Source organism: Anopheles merus, chromosome 3R, assembly GCF_017562075.2.
Source record: "Anopheles merus strain MAF chromosome 3R, AmerM5.1, whole genome shotgun sequence".
NCBI lineage: Eukaryota > Metazoa > Arthropoda > Insecta > Diptera > Culicidae > Anopheles > Anopheles merus.
Genome location: NC_054084.1, coordinates 991,489 through 1,009,246, shown reverse-complemented (window position 1 = coordinate 1,009,246; position 17,758 = coordinate 991,489). Strand labels below are relative to the sequence as shown.

The 17,758-nt window shown below is 46.9% G+C and overlaps 1 protein-coding gene across 5 annotated transcripts in view; it reads left to right on the top strand.

Moving 5' to 3' along the window:
- LOC121596128 (protein madd-4) overlaps positions 1–17,758 on the top strand; it is a 119,781-nt gene that overhangs the window by 80,820 nt on the left and 21,203 nt on the right. For all 5 annotated transcript variants that reach the window (XM_041920802.1, XM_041920801.1, XM_041920800.1 and 2 more), the window contains exons 4-7: positions 7,369–7,491; positions 7,957–8,109; positions 8,241–8,368; positions 11,253–11,424. In XM_041920802.1, coding sequence (XP_041776736.1) covers positions 7,369–7,491; positions 7,957–8,109; positions 8,241–8,368; positions 11,253–11,424 — 576 coding nt within the window. The remainder of the gene's footprint in view (positions 1–7,368; positions 7,492–7,956; positions 8,110–8,240; positions 8,369–11,252; positions 11,425–17,758) is intronic.

The window sequence follows — 17,758 nt, the reverse complement described above, 5'->3', positions numbered from 1 at the left end:
ACCGTGCACGCACGTGCCACTGGGAAACTTTCACTTTTTTCCCAACGTAATCTAACTTGTGTAGTTACTTTCCAGTTTTGTTGTGCTCGGGGAACGTTCTATCTCAGCGTTGGCTCCCTTCGCTCGACAAAAGCACTCGAAATAAACACTTGGGAAAACAACCCGGTGGCAAAACGCTCACTTCTCGTTACGAAACGAACTTCTCATCGTCATCGTTCATCGGCCACCATAAAACAAAACTGTTCTCGAGCACTTTTTTTCGCGCCAAGGTGACGTATCTCCGAAACACGAGAACGAAAAATTGCATCGTCGTCGTAAACAATCGTAGCCCTTCCCCCGCTCACGGTATGCTGGGCCGCTGCAGAGTTTTATGCTTAATCATATTCATGAATTTTACTACTCAAAGTGGAAAATATAATAAAAACAGAATAATGCATCTCGTGCCGGTGCGAGGCGTTCGAGCCACTGGAATCGGCAACATGTGGTACAGACGGACGGGACACGGTGAAGGATTGAGCGGTCCCGGTGGCACGTGTGACATGCAAAACGAAGTTCAATCCCGTCACTCACTCGGGCTCGCCTAAAGAAACGTGTGACGAGAGCGCTTGCTTCAAAGCAGTGACAGTAAAATGATTCACAACAAAGTGCAAAATTCACAAACAACTTTATATGCAATGTTTTTCCTCGCCGCCTCCATCCCGTCCCGAACTGCGCAGGTGGTAATGTTGTAATCATGGGAACGAGCCGGCGTGGGACGGATGAAAACGAATGCGAAATGAATCGCTGGGTTGCGAATGGGTGAAGAGATTACGACGCACATGCAGTTCCCCGAAGCAACATTTGAATGAGAATCGTATTTTTTCCCACAAACCCAAACCCCAGCTGGGTAGTGGGTTTGGGCGGCGCGGGCCGATATTTTGGGAACGTTGTACTGTAACGATACGAAATGTAAAACAAACATAGCATCCTCACCCATGCTGCGTGTTGTTGGCAAATGTTTCACATTCCACGCGACTAGCCTGCTGGAATAATTGCACTATCACGTCCACCGCATCGGTGCAACTGATTCCGATACACCGGACGGACCGGGAAACGGGGGAAAAAATGAAGCATAAAAACACGATACAGAAATATATTGCTCCTCGTTACGATTGGCTCAATCAAGACCAACAAATCAGCGTTGAAGTGGAAATCGGTCCGCTTCGAGGCGAAGGAAAAATGAGTGTCCATAAGCTACGCCCTTCGTTAGTGAATCAATGCCGCACTGGTAAGCGTGGTACGAATTGATGCCACAAAAGGGGGAAAGTAATTAATTTACTGGCTTACCAAAGCGCTGAGTGTAGGGTGTGATGAACTCGGTAACCAATTTGTGTGTTTGGGGCTTTCGAGCTGGGCGGCTAGTTTTCAATGGGGGAATGATTTGTGGAAGGGAGAAAAAAACAGACGAGTCAAGAGTCGAATTGTACAATAATTGAACAGCTTGTTACAAATTGCGCCTAGCAGTATGTAATCGGCGAAGCATAAGCGACTGGATAGGCGAATTATTTGAATGCGCTTAACGAACGATCGATGTTTTTTTGATTGAAGGTAATTGATGTACAAAAAAGGACATTTAAATTCAAACCCCTATTCATCGTTCGCCTTGTTAAACGCTATAAATCATTCCAGTTTCTAATACGGGATAAGATCTACTCAATTGGGCGCTATTAAAAATTTGTCCCAACCACACAGCCGGAGCCGGAGGGCCAACAAATAGTAATGAAAAAAAACCCCAACGCCAATTCAACGAGACCAAGTAAATGCACCGTCGGATAAGATAAGGATGCTTCCACTTCGTTCGCTCGCAAAATATGAAGAAGCGTATGGTTCATAATACCGACTCACTTATCTTGCTCCCCGAGTGCTTCCCCAAGTGGCATCCCGTGCTCGGTCTCCCTCCTTATTTCCAAGGACTCACGTACACACCTGTGCAAAGAGCCAAGACCATCGAACTGCACCGGAGTAACCGCACTATCGAGTGCTTTTCCGCTGCTTTTATTCCACAGTGCACGCGGGAAAAAGACAGATCGGAAGAGTCTATTTTAAAAATGTCCTCGCCCTTGCGCCTCGCTCGCTGCCGGCGCGTAACACTGGCACTGTGAGAGGTCGAGTGTGCCGGAATTCGAACGCCGGAAAATGAATGGGAAATAAATCCCGCCAGCAAAATGGCTCCGGTTTTGCGATAAGAGAGCGAGCGATCCATTGGGGCTGTTCGGTGCTGGGTGGCCGGAAGGTGGCCTACCGTACCGAGCGAGGAACGTTGCAACGGTAGACGGTGCTAGAAGTGCTTTCCGGAGTCGTTCCGGTGCTGCACGCCTTTCAACCTTCAATTCTCCCACTCTCCGCTCGCCCACCCCGCCGATGGTGCAGGTGAAAGTGATTCAAACAACCGCATCGTGGCATACCTACAACCGGTGGCCTCCTCCCGTGCCCTGCAGCTCGAGTGCCCTTTATCCAAACACTTTTATGTAAATGCTATTTTTGTAAAGTGAATGTGCCATAGATCTGTTTGCCCGACCTGACGGGTAGTGTGGAACGGTCGCCATCGTTCGACTGCCGATTGGACGTCGCTGTTTGCCAAGTGCCAAGCTGCTGGATCAACTCGATGACCACTTTTCGCAGTCATCTAGTCGTTCGGCAGGGGCCACAGCGGTGAGAGCCGTTTCTCTGCCACCACTGCACCGAGCTTAGATATCCCACATAATTGACATACTCTCGGGGTACTTGAGACACGACCGATCCAAGCAGGGAACCATTTCCCCAGCACCCATATTTACATTTTCAATCTCGCATACTGATGCAAACACGGTATAATAATGTGTGTATGAGTGTGGAGTTGTGTGTGTGTGTGTCCGAGTGTGGCTTGTGCTCATGCTACTCTGGGTGAGACCGCTCAACACCTGGAAGGCTAGCCCATGACCAAACATAAGCTAGATTTCCTTCCGGTTCCGGTCAGATTTGTCCATGAAAATGGAATATCTGAATTAATCTGAATTAGGCTGATGCTCAGCGTTTTAAGTGGAATGTTGAATTGCCCATGAAATTTCGATGTTTTAGTGTAGACAATTTAAATTTCGGGAAATGATTGCCATACATAAACGTAAAAGTTGTCGATAATGTCACACACAACAACGATTGTTAAAATTGGCTAAAATTGGCATATAAAACATACTGTCAAGTTCTAAGTTTATTGGTCAGTTTCCATAATTCGTTGGGTGACTTTCACATGAATGATGCAGTTGCACCGCAATCAATTCAATCTATTTAATATTAATTGTACCAGCGAGTCTGTGGTTTATGATGATCAAAGTAGACTACTGCCTTAGAAGCGGCACTGGTGCGCTTAAGAGATAGAATTAACCATCCTGCTGAGCCATTACTCCGTTCCATAGAACTAAACTACGAAAAGAAATCATTAGAATAATGTTGAGACTCGTAAATTCATTTTCAAATAATATTGAAAATTATTGACTACTCTAGCGTCATTAAAACATGTTGCAATGGTTCAGCCTATCCATTGTTGTGCTCATCAAACGCCACCAGTGCGATGGCGTTTTGACAAAATATTAACAAACACACCATTCAAATTACAATCTGAATGTTATGAAAACCCAATCACTCTACCGGTTTGAAAACAATTGCCGACCCTTGTTGACTGGAGCGTGTTAAAACGCAAGTAAAGCATGCCTTGCGGATGGTTACGATACAGCCTTCCCAGTACGCTATCAACGATGAAACCGACCCGAGTGTCTGCATTTGAGGGCAACTATCTAATGAAGAGCCCATCCCTGAAGAGCTCTACTGGTACTGCGGGAAACTATCATCGACCTATTCAGTTCGAAACTCAACACGTTTGAAGTCTGGTTTGGGCATGTTTCAATGCTTTTGTGCACGCCCTCTGTCACCGTGATGGGATGCTTGGGAGCGTCATCAAAATTATCTGCCCATGGGTCGGAGCGTTACGTTATTCTTGGTTCGGGTTAAGCCGTTCCCACTTGAAAGTGTCCATTCCAACGGTTTGCCCAGACGAAACGGGTGACGGTTAAACGAGCGCGCAGATAAAGTTTGCAATGAATGGAAGGACGGGATGGAAAATAGAAAAAAAATAGAAAAAAAGCTGTTGGTTATGATGGAAAACCGACACAACTCCATTCAATAGCCACTCAGCTTCGCCATCTTCGTCAACCGGTGCCATGGTCATTCAAACGATCCATCCCTGTAGCCATTCCAAACCCAGGCGTGATGAGCAGCAGTGGCAGCAGCGAAAGGGAAGCAAAAAAAAACCTCATCACCATTCATTGGCACTTGCTACAAAATCATAAATCATGCCCCAAAGGCTTTCGAGAGCGAGTTATCCGACCGGATGCCACCAGAAAGCCCACACAGAAGAGGCGTCAAAAATTACGTCCCAAGCAAATACAATGCTCATCCGGGATTCAGGTGGAGCGTTGTCGGCGAAACCCCTCAGATGCCTTTGCATACAAGCCTCCAGTCAGCCCCGTTTCGATAAAGGATATCGAGATATCATGGTACCAGCAATTGAACGCTTTCACGTATTCTTCATCCGCACCTGACGCACAAGGATGACGAGGCTTGTCGTTGTATGGGAATAATTCGTTTTTAGGGATTTTCACAATCCATCGATCGTTACGGATAGGCTCTAGAGCTTAGTAGAGCTTCACCGCCATTCCAGCGAGAACAGTACAAACCCTTCATGGTGGAAGATGCTACTTTAAACCGAAAACTAACTGTCATCCCTTCCATCCATGCTTCTGTTTGCATCATCATCATCATCATCATTGGCACCGGTAGCAACACACTCCGATAGGTTCCTGAGTATTATCAGCATAACCACTAAGCGTATCTTCACACAAGAGAGCCCAATGCTTTCCTCATTTGCGATGGGTTCCGCATTCTTCAACAGCTGGCAAAGAGCGTAGCCTGCCTTACTGCCTCGGAAAGGATACAACATGTGCGCTACCTGGGCACTTCTTGCCCGCCTTCGAGCACCACCGACACCTGCCGTACAGAAGAGAATGTTGCTCTGTCACGTGTATCAATCACATCAACCAAAACGGAAGTGCCAATGCCATTTATCGAGCGTGCTGGATCAAAGCATTCCATGTCCTATCGCACCACACAGCAAAAGGAAAGGTTAGCTTTTATTTCTCTTTTGCTCCCACTGTGGCTTTCTGGTTCTGGAATCGATTGGAGTGCCCCGGCCCAAGCCATCCCAAGCACACCCGGCCAAGAGCACCAGGTGTACTCGCAAAGCTGTAGGTCAGCCCCGCAGGGTCCGAGGAAGAAGCGGAACAAAAAGCCACTTCAGCGCAAAGGCTTGCCGTATACTTCCCGCAGAGATGCTGCATGCACAAGCTTTCCTTTTTTGCATTGATTTCAAGATACCGAGCGGCATCGCCTCATCATCGGGGACTCTTGGACTAACTTTTGCTTTCCCTATACCCAGGCACGTCCCAACGATGCAATTGGAGCGAAACTGGACTCATAATTGAATTGTGTATCTTCGGTTCCGTCCTTTCCGACCAGCCTTCCTCCAAGCTTAGCACAGAGCTCTCACAGATCGATGAAATGATTCTCTTGCGTCCGAGACCTTCACTTTCCATCAGCTTCGAAGCGTAACGACGCCGCGCTTGCCCCAACACGACCCGCAAGAACCGAGTTGTTTATGTTCTTTTACCTTGTGTTGTTGTATTCCTCTTATCCTTCTCGATGGTGAAGCAGAGAAGTTTTACCGTTTGTCTTGATTCTCGCTGGAAGGTAACAATGCCATCGGATGCACTTCTTTCAATATGCTTACGGTAGATTTTCTGCACGTGTCATTGTTTCGATTTGGTGATGGTTTTGTGGCATGGCTTGATGGCGTTTGCTCGCCGAGGGAATGACGATCTGCAAAGTGATGCATAGCAAACGAGCACAACCACCTACTTTCGATATCAAATAGACTTTTCAATTTGTTTGCCCATTGGGATAGTGGATCCGGACCGATGGCGTGGTTGGTACTGCACAACGAGATGAGCAAGACATTCTTATCGTCGATAGAATGTATGTCTCTGTTAAAATCAATGTTGTATGGTTTGGACAAATAAAACACGCCTGAGAGTTTGCAAACTGTAGAACATTATTTGCTTATTGTAATTTTCAATGCTTATTTGCTGACGAATATCCCTCCTTTCCAGTGCATTTCAATCAAATCATTTCTCACTATGATGCCTTTGAGTCTATTGGAAACAGTTTCGCCGATTCTATGTCGATCTAGTTCAGGGACAAACCACATTCATCCATTACTGCAATTTATACCTACGCCTAATGTAATGCAATTACAAGCAGCTTAACGCACCCGTCTTGCTGTCTGCAATCTTAGCCCCCTCCCCACCATCTACAGCAGTGCACGGAATTGTTTAATTAGCCAGAACCGATCGAATGACCGTTTCTAAGTTTCTAACACCTCCACCGGCATGCATGAGCCTTCCATTTTCACATAATTGATATTTCGCTCGCTGCATCTACACTCCACACGCCACTGCACTACCGTACTCGAGCCAATCTCGATGCTTCAGCCTCGAGGAGGCTTATCGATGGCATGGCCACCACTAGCTTGCACGGGCCGCATACACAAGCCATGTCCCGGGTATTGTTGCTTGCCTTAGAAAGCTTCCCCATAAAAGCCCCCAAGAAAGCGGTACCGTACCGTAGTCGGGCAAAACCTCAATCGTGCGGTGCAACGACTCGAAGTGCATATTGAATCAATAATACCGAACAAGCCGGGAAGTGCATTGGCTTTGCTGCTTTGGCGCGTTGTGTCTTTGCGCGATCTTTATATTCGCCGCTTCGTTCCGCCGGCGGGCAGCAGCAAAAACAAGATCAAGTACCCGTGCCAACCCGTGCCGAGTAAGAAATGTCACATTAATGCCAAGCGAATGAGAAGTCCTCCACGGCCAGCCGGGCAGATGGCGTTCAATTAACAGCTCCCATCAATGAGAAGTCAATTAAGCGCTCAAGCCACGGCAAATCGTTCTCGCAGACGTTCTGCAGCTGCTGCTGCTGCTGCTGCCCTGGCTGTGGAGGATTTTCGATTATTGTCAGCTTAAAAATCAATTAATTTAGTTTATTTTCCAATCAACCACTCCAACCCGAACCTCGCCCGCATCTTCCTTCGGCGACTTCCGTTTATTGTTATTTTTCTCCGTGTTGCAATTGCAACAACCGGCAGTTGAGGTTGATTTTCCTCAATTCGATTGTGCCACGGTTCCTAGCCAACTTCTGCTAACGATATAACGGATTTTTTGCTCTCTTTTTCTCTCTTTCCAGTGTCTGATCCTAACGTTGGCCAAGGCAACACACAAAGATAACCGAGGTGGTTCGAATGAAACCCTAAGCACTTGGTCACCGTCGGGCGTAGATTTGGAGGATGAGGACGACGAGGAGGTACAGGTAAGAATGTGATTTGGAAAAGTGAACCGAAAAAAAAAACACACATGCAGACCGAGATGCTTCGGAAGTACGGAAAGGTGGCTCCAATTTACCTCACATCGAGATGCAATTAGTCCTTAAGCTGGTACAGTCGATTTAGTTTTCCGATTATCTGAACATCGACGAAGTGGTTATGGACTTTTCTTGGATTGTGTCTCTTAGCTAGAGCAGCAAAGTGGAGCTGTGATTTTAATTCAAGAGCCGATTGTGAACTGTCTTTCCTTTCCGTATTTAAAGTGTAGAACACACATGCATATTGTTCCATTATCACCAAAACTAGTAAAAGTAAACTTTTTCTTTAATACATCAATCAACATTCCCATCATGAAACGTCCTTATCGGTCTGCTGACTAAGACTGAATTCAATCACTTCGATATTTTCCACTCGATTTACGATACTTTTCTTTACACCGTCTGTTTTGCCAGAAACGAGCCAAAGCTCAAGGTTGGTCATCGTGGACGGAATGGTCAACCTGTTCGCGTTCGTGCGACGGTGGCGTTGCGTACCAGCTGCGCCGGTGTCACGCACCCCACGGCTGCAAAGGAGACGCGGTGCGGTATAAAATCTGCAACATGCAGGTAGGAGCGCTACTCCCACACCCGTCCATCGTCTGGCGAGTCTGGCGAAGCGTGCATAATTGTAATTGAGCATAAATCTTCATTTTTTTCTTCTTTTTTCGCTCTCTCCCCCCAATCTTCACGCTGCGCAGCCCTGCCCGGAGCAGCAGGATTTCCGCGCCCACCAATGCTCGGCGTACGATGACGTGCCGTACGACGGTGCGCTGCTGAAGTGGACCCCACACTACGACTACTCGGAACCGTGCGCCCTCACCTGCCGGTAAGTGCTCGATTTTTCAGCTGCCGTGCCGCTCGCATGGACAGCTTTTGGGTCGTTCGCCTCTTTTCCTAGAAGAAAAAATATTGAGCCTTGTCCGCCTGCCCGCGTTTCTGGGAGCAAAAACGCACAATAGATGAAAATATAAAAAAAACGGCGATACCACCACGACACACCGAGGCCCGTCCGAAGATCGTAATTTTTCGACGAATTGTAACGTCTCAGTTACGTCGTGTACGCTTGTTTGCACGGGTGACGGAAAAGCTGCGAAAGCAAAATAAAAAGCACACCGACCAAGCATGCCTCAGTAGCTGCAGCTAGAACGATGTGAGGAGCGGCACGATCTGCGCGATTCTGGGAAGAGATGATGATGAAATTCAACAGTCTGCTCATAACTTGTAATACTGGGGTATCAAACAGTGCCGGGGCAGTCACAGTTTACGCGCCTTCACGGTTCCCGGCAGCACCAGAGCAGCACGGACGAGACGCACCTTTTTATGATCGCTCGTGAAAGTGCCAGCTTAAAATAGGGAAATTGTGCAAGAATTAAATGAATTAATTCGCTGGAATTTTCAATGCCGAGCCTGCATGCGGAAGAGGTTGTTGAGCTCATAAAAGTATTGTTTATAAATTTACACAGTTTGTAAAACATGAAGTAGACCATGTCCAGAGCATCCTGCTTTAATGCTTATCGCTGTGTTTCGGGCAATCTATTAGCGTCTTTATTCTGATTGTTCCGTCCCTAGAAGCACAAATCCTGATCCTGACTCATCCCGACACAGCACATTAACAAATTGTTTGAAAGATTAAAACGAACCATTTCATCTTGGATCGCGCATGCGATCGAGAAGAAATTCCCCGTCCGTCCGTTCCGCGCTTAATTCAATCAAACTCAATCTTGCTAATTAACTTTTATCATCCTTTGAGCCGACCCAGGGCAAACGATATCCCGACGTGCAGTCATCTGGCAGAAATCAATTATTCTTCCCCCGGTGCGGCTGCCTCCTTCACTAAAAGCAAATGTTCGTACCTTTTTCGGTTGGTTCTTGGCTTTTCGCTCGGCTAAAAATAGCGCACACCCGTTTCCGGGATTTCTGGAGCTCGGCATTGGGGTTAGCATCCCCACCACCTAGCCCCACTCCGGCATCCCATCGAATCTATCGATAACTGGCCGATAAAAGAGCATCGATCCTTCCGGGAATGCGGCGTAGAACATTCAATTTCTTGCTAGCGATGGCTTGCCACTCCGCTCACCCACTCGCGCACCCACAGCGTCAGCGACATTCACCATGAACTTTCCCGGTAAAAAGTTCCATCCAGCAGGCGGAGGAATGATTTAAGCTTCGGTTTAGCGAGGCTGAAAGAACGTTCACGCGCGAAACGGCCAGCGACGCTTCGGGTGCTCACAAGGTTGCCCAAGGTTCCCGAAACACGGGGGAGAAACTTTTCGAACTTACTCGCTTCGATCAAAGACACTCCGCCGGTGGAATGTGGCCGAGTTCGCTACCTTCTTATCTTGCCGAGACGCTCCAGAGGCAATGATATATCACCCGCTGGCTGCAAATCTCTCCCGCTGTCTCTGAGGATGCTGTGTAGGCAGCGTTTCAACGAGCTATTCACGCGTGCATTCGATGCATGTGAAGGTGTGGGGATGCTGGGCGGTGGAGCGTCGATTAAGTCGATGGATCATAGCAGCAGCACGGAGGTATTTGGGAGAGTACGCCGATGTTCTTCCACCTGCAGGCTGGAAATGCTTGAATTCTTGACGGAGAATGTGGAAAGTTGTTGGTGTTCAAGAAGGATGTTCGGGTCTGATGCTTAAAAAGAGCATTATGCAAATAGAAATATGATTTCATAACATTTACGTCCTTGCATTGGAGCTAGTTTGATAAAAGAAAATATCTTATTTAAAATATTGTGTCACCCTTTTGCATTTCTTTAAGTATTTCGTTATCGTTAAATACGCTTTAAATGTGAGCAGTATTTAAACTACGATAACTGACTGACAAAAGTAAGCAAGATTTCTTTAAAAAAAAATTAAACCTAAAATCTCTAGCGTCATTCGAAAGACATTCAACTGCATGCATTTGTAAAAGAAGCACCAGCTAAGCTCTTGCCACTTCATGTAACGACTTTGAGCAAACCAACGATTACTTTTACTTTGGCAAAGAGTCTAAACTATGCAAATGAATTTAATCTCACCCCCATCCAGCCCTCAAAAGCTCGGTCGAAGTCCCAACCCCAACTGCGCTTACCCAAACTCAATGAAACTTTGTTTATTTCAATGAACACAAGACCATCAGCGTGTTGATCTTGGGTGGCAAACTTTGGTCAATCTTTACTCCATCGCTCAAACCACACCGCTACAAATTCGCCCCCCCCCTCCTTCCTTGCGTGCCCGACTTGCGCACAAAAAACGGGAACGAATGAGACAAACTGCAGGACGGAGTCGTCTATTGCTGCAGCATCATTAAAGTGCAGCTCTGCAGCACCGGTGACGACGAACTAATGAATTTACTTTCAGCAAATGCAACTTTTATGCTTCTTTTGTTTAATCTGGTACAACCATCTTCGCTCCCCGAGCTACGATCGTGATAGAGCGTGCTCGCTTGTTTCGACAAAACTTTATCTGGAGACGCTCCCCACTAGCACTCTGGCCAGCACCTGGCACGTGGCTTACGCTGCTGACCATCATAAATCCGATCTGCTGGCGTTGGCGGTGAATCCGACAAATCCGCCTAATGCACCGAACGGCGACAAACAGTAAAGGGGAGAAAAACGGGGTGGACACAGTTCCCATTTTCCACCAGTCCAGTCCGTGTCGCTTCACACGTTCGAGATATAACCTGTTTTAACAACATTTTCTTTGCCACTTCAATCGTTCCAGGGGCCGACCTCAGCACCTGCTGGAGGATATGCCGGATTCGGCCGGTGCCGGCGACTCCTTTCCCATCAGTGACGACGAACCGAGCGTCATCGTGCAGCTCTCCAATCGAGTGCAGGACGGTACCAGATGTCGCCCGGGCAGTCTCGACATGTGCATCCAGGGAAAGTGTCAGGTAAATGCAAAGATCCCCACTCGCTTCTCTGCTTGTGTCCTGCACAGTGCGCACCTTATCGGATTCCCGCTGATCATGGTCTACCAGATCTGGGACGAAAGTGGGACGACAACCCCTCTCCTGGACCATCGTCTCGTCTCGCTCTCCTCGAAGTAAGAAAGAATGTAAAGCAGTCAAAAAAGCGAAGCGACGGATTTACAACAGTTTCTTCAGTTTCTCGGCTCACAAAAAGTTGTTCCATTCCATCGCTTTGCTTCTCGGTTCATGAATCTCAACTTCAAGGTGTAAGGAGAAATGTAAGCTGGTGCACGCTTTGTGCGGCAAAACTTTACCCAGCGAGCACACCAGGATCGTCGCCCAGCTGAAAGCCTTGCAGCACTCCGTCCCAGCACGGCCGTATCGAGCTGCTACGGTCAATAATTTCCACGCCCGTTGGTTCGGTATTGTGTTGCATACATTGTGTTGCAGGCCAGGCACGAGCTTTCAATGCGACGAATAAAGCCACAACTTTCCACTTCTCCTCTCTCTCTCTCTCTCTCTCTCTCCCATTCCTTTCACTGCTCCCGGGTGTGCTGCTTTGTCAAGTGGTTCTGTCATGGTGCAAAGTTTTTCGATTAATGCACGAAACTGTCCCGCTCATGTTACAGCAAGAAGAAGGTGCGCCATCGAAGCCGATTGTTGTGGTCCACGCCTAAGACATGCGCCATCAAGACTTTTCCCCGCGTAATTGCCGGCCCATCTCGATGAAATGTTTGATTTACATGATCACGTAGTCGACGATCATAATGATGATGATGGTGATGATGATGACACTTGGTGTCGGTTCACCTATGCCCCTAGGCAACAAAAGGCTTCCGGCGAAACATATTGCCGGCATTGAGGCTGTAGGTGATGGCCTATTCGTGCCCTGGCGCACCACATGAAAGCCAAAAGACGACACCCCAATACGTCTGCAATCACCAAAGCCCCCGTCACAATGTCTACACCCCGACGATGTGACGATGCCTGTGTGTATATGTGTGTGCGAACCGAAAATGGAAAAGCGTTCCATTCGACACCATTCTCAGGGGGTGGAGTGTGGTTTTCCATCGAATATCGACTGTGAATAGAGCACCGGGCAAAGGGTCTTTTATTCGATACGCTGCTGGCGTGGAAAGCTTGCTGTCTCCCATCCATCCCTCCTGGGGCAGAGTGATAGTTTTTCCCTGAGGTAACCGCAGCACGAAACCGACCAACCGAGTCAAGGTGACGACAGTATGTGCAAAACGTTTCGCTTTTTTCTAATGCCCCCTCCTCGCTGTGTATGTGCGCACGTCGTGTAGCAAGCAATGGTATAACTTTAGGCGTCGTCTGTCCTTACACAAAAACACTAGCAAACCGGCTATTCTTCCGTTGCAAAGCTGTGAGACACATGGCACTTATCAGCAGCACTGGCTACTCGTCTTCTTTTCGGATCGTTCTTTCCCCCCCCCCCTTTTTGTGGGGTGGAAAGCGATGAGCTGCCGGGGACAACTATTGTGGCTGGTGGCAACAATCCGCTTTCCACTGCAAGACGGTAACAGCGGAGCGAGAATCCGAAGTGTAAAAGCCAAACCCATGTAGTCGTTGGTTCATGACCCAATTACACCAAATTGGAATGGACAGAATTCTAAATGGCTCACTGCGTCAAGTCGTTGAGCGTTTGTGTGTGTGTGTTGTGTGTGATGAGGTGAGGTGCAAAGCTTTCATTTATTTCCACTCTACCCGATGCACTTTTGTGAAATGTAGCAAGGCGTTAATTGACTCTAGCTCGGAAGATAAAGGGCCTGGTGGGCACTAGAGCGAGCTAAAAATAGGCCAATAATTAATTGATTCGAGAAATTACTTAATGTCAGTTACATTTCTGTGTATAAAGAGTTTTTTTTGCCTTAAAACTAATTATGCACAAACCGTTTAAAAATTCCATCGAAAAATAAGAGTTTTATTCTGACAGCCAAAATACTTTCCGTCGCACAAACACAAACAGCTCTTGGGGGAAAAATCAGATAAACTTCATCAATCCCAACAGCAAAGCTTTCTTTCGCCATAAACGCACGAGCATCGGTTGCGTGTAGTTGCTTTTTAATAAAACCACAACATCCGTCAAGCAATAATAAAACCTTCGTTTCATGCTTTTTTCCCGGCCTTTACTTTGACTGTGTTCATCACTGCGCTATCCATAAACCGGACTGCTTGCATATGGAATAGAGCAGAGACCACAAAAACTCGATGTAAAACTCTTTGCCCAACTACGCCGGCCGTATGCATTTGACGCGTTTAGTTGGCCTTTTTCCCCTCTCGTTTCTGTCGATGCTTGTTCGAAACGGCGTGGCTCTCCGGGGGTAGAATGTATGATGCAAATAAGCAAGGGCCATAAAATATGGACGCAGCTTTACGGCACTGAATATGTTACAAGAGTTTTGCTGCGTTTTTTTTTTTGAATGGCACCCACATGGAACATGGAACCTTTTTCCTGTGTGGCTCACTGCTGTGTGCTACAATCACGAGCATCCGCTTCTTTGCACCAGCTTTTGCTACCGCCTTTTTTTCGGATTAGACTGTGGTTTTTGGTGCAGATCTTCACTCCCTCCGCAGCCCTTATTTAGCTGGTACAAATCGTCAATCGCTTGGACTGTTAAGCAGCATCAAAACGCTGAAGGAAATGGAAAACAGGATAGTACATGGTTGGACCACGCACACAAACACACCACTTTTCTTCATAGTTTATGTGACCCAAGGTCGAAACCGTGCCCCGCCTTCCCTATTTGCTCCTTGGCACAGCGGATGATTCTGTTACTAAAGCACAAGCACAATGGTCCATTCTGACTGCTCCCGGGGCATCCTCTACGCAACCTTCTGGGGGCATTTAGTGTGCTCTTTTACAAGCGAATGGTTGAGCTCAAGCACCGAACAGCAAAAGAGAAAATCAAGCCTTCCCATACACACACACTAACATGGTTGGCTCACCAAGGTGATAATAATTTTGCTAAAGCGTAGATAAACCCATACGTTGATGAGATCAACGCTAAGGGATGAGCCCTCGAGCCCCGAACCTCCGAGGAGCAGAAATAGATGAAACGCTTCGTAATAGCTACTTTACCCCCGCTCCAGCTTCCAAGATTCTCCATAAAAACCCCCAACCCGAACTATTCTCCGGTTCACATCGGGTGCAGGAATCTTTGCTATCTTTTGCGTCGTAAGATAGGTGAACGGATGCCCCGAATTGAAGCAGCACTGTACTCTCCAGCTTTCCGTTTGTTTCCTCCAGAAGCGTAGCAAAAGCCATCAGGAAGACATAACCAGCCCGAAACCATCACGAATGCCTCAGCCGAAATTGGATGATAATTGGGGTGAAATTAAATTTGGCAATAATTTATTACGCTCCCGGGCGCAAATAGTTCTAGCAACGGGCGAGTCTCGGGGAAATACACGGCGAATCTTTGGTTGAAGTTTTTGGAGCATTGAAAGCAGCGTACGCTTTGCGTATTAAACACCCCGGCCAAGGTGTGGTTCAAGCTTTGTAAGGATGTTCTGCTCTATCAATATTATCATCAATTTTGTCGAAATGAGCAATGGGGCTAGCGTCAGCGCCGCTTATCGTCCTTACAACTGCCGCTAAAACCGAAGCGAAAAGCACAAAAAGTGGCCTCATGTCTTCATTTGAATATAGATTTGATTACAGCAGCACATACACACAAACAGCCACATGCATACATAAGAAGCTTTAAGACGATGAAGATGGTCTCTTCTATTTGACCTCATGCGCCCATACACTCGTTCCCTTCTCTAGTCTTCGTCGCTTGTCGCTATGAACCACAGAAAAGAAAAATGATACCGACGGGAAACCTCCAACAAGACAGCACCAGACACACGTACGTCCGAGCTCTCCGGTCTTCCCTCTGGACGACTGTAGGTACCTAATTCCGTTCGCTTAAAAGCACCGGAACGTGATGCTACTGCTGGTGTCTACTCCGCTGCTGCCGATGCTGCCGATTGCTGGGAAGGAGATTGAATCATTAAACGATTAGACCACATGCCCCGGGTCGGTGCAAGGGAAAAAAGGTCAAACGCATAAAGCCCCGTACGGACAATGTCCCGGCAGAACGTACCGGAAGATGACAGCCTACGGCAGCCCCATGGCACTGCTGCTGACCTAAGCCGATGTCGGGGCCGATGTGAAAACAGATTGTCCATTATCAGTTTCAGGATCAAGTGGTACGCCAGACCCTTCAAGTAGCCTTTCCCTTGTTGGTGCGGCAGCTAGACACATCGCACAACGCATCGGTCTTGGGAGATTTTGCACGCGGAAGCGAGACGAAGCTAAAACAAAATCCATCCGAATCCGCTCCTGCACTGGGGAGCATGTGGTTTAATGGGAAAGGAAACCCGTCGCCCCATGGTCTATGATTACATGATTGTTATTGGGCTGCCTGATCGAATATGCGTCCAAAACAAATGGCAACCCTCAATGATTGATCGATTCTGCTCGGGGTGGAATTCATGGTGCGGAGGGGGAGTTGTACAGGACGATGAATAAACCGAGGCCCGACGTTTTTGCAGCCCGGACAGGCTTGTGTGAGAGGGAACGGGAGGCCGTTTTTGTTCCATTTGTGGTCTGTTTTCTACATGCTGTGCTTTATCGAGAACCACAGCAGAGAACATATCACACACAGGGACTCACACACGCGCGCAGAACATACCACAGCTTCATAACGGCGTGTCCTTATGTAACATTATACAGCTAATAAAACGTCTCGATGAATTATTAATACAAAAACTATTATTTAAAAGGAAACTTCAGGCTGTGTACGAGGAGTGAAGGGAGAAGGAAGGGAATGAGTTGGCAGTTTTTCTCTCTCTCCTGCGTCGTGCCAGCCGCAGACGGTAATTTGTATTCGGTTTTTTAATGACGCACAAATTAGTGGAATTGCGTAAACGGCACCACCGGGTGGCAGAAAAGCCGCGACACGACAGCTCATAGCCTGTGTGCTATTAAAATTGCGCTTTCCGAGAGCGGTCTGATTGGTAGCTGGCGTGCGTTGCTCTTTACTGTGGCTGAAATGGGTTGGGAAGAAAATTAGAAAACAAATGTAGCATAAATACATTTGAATGAGGCATAGTCATAAAGCTTTCATTTTGTTTTTAAATGGAACTTTTGTTGTATCGGCATATAGCATATCTTGAGCAGCCGGGCGCGTGTGTGTCTGTGTTGATCGAACATGTTCATCGTTGATTTGTTTACCCAAACAAGAGCAAAACATCGAAACATTTCTAGAATAAAATATGAATTTTATATAATAATAAACTATGACTAAACTGTTCTCACTCACAGCGAACCCTCGTTGACCTTTTCCACCTAGTAATTACACCGAACGATGCTTAAACCCTTCCAAGCTCTGTAGCCTTGAACCACCTCCAATCTCTAGTCAAATGCCAACCGTGTTAGCTTCCCCAACAGGATGTGGTTTATTTTTGTACCTGAATATTGGTGTACATCCTGACCAGGGAGAAAGTTGGCTTAAAAAAGAAAAACTTTTAACTTACTCTGGTGGGGATGCTTTTGTGTATGTGTGTGTGTGTTTTTCATGCGTGCTTTTTCTTTCTCTTTGGAGCCATTTTACACGCGCTCTCTTGTGTTCAAGAGCACACCATGTTTGCTGCGTGTGTTTATCAGCGAAAATTGGAAAACTTGGCTGGTAAATATTTGATGCGAAAATTTTCCTCACTTCATTTGAAACCAATCTAGATGCGGGGAGGTTTTTTTGGATACGTTGGTGATGGTGAGTGCAACCCTTTTCACAGAGGCTTCTTGCAACAAATACTGAAACAATTTTTTTCTTGTTTGTTTAATTTGAAAATTGGATAAAGAGTGACGAGAAGAAAAGCTTTTAAGCATAAAGTATATCCAAGGATTCCACACATTATTTGATGAAGCCGCTCATTTATAGACATATAACGCATGCCCATTGAACTTTTCCTTTTTATCGTCTCTCTTTCTCTATTAATCGTTGCAATCACACTTATTTAAACACTTGACCAACTTCCAGTTTCACGCTTCCGATTAAAGAAGAAAAATCCTAAATCATAGAAACACTCCACTTCCCAAAGATTTTACGGGACAAATCACGGTCACGATCTCACACCCGCCCCTGTTGCGTGTGACAAAAGTGAAAAACTTTCCCTCCAGCAGCCGAGTCATTATTTGACAAATAAAACAACTCCTCCCACGAGAAGCACCGATTTGTAGAGTTTGGCGGAACATTTCGGAGACGAAGCATCGACAAGCCCTTGTTTGCTGCGTGCTTCATCCCGAATC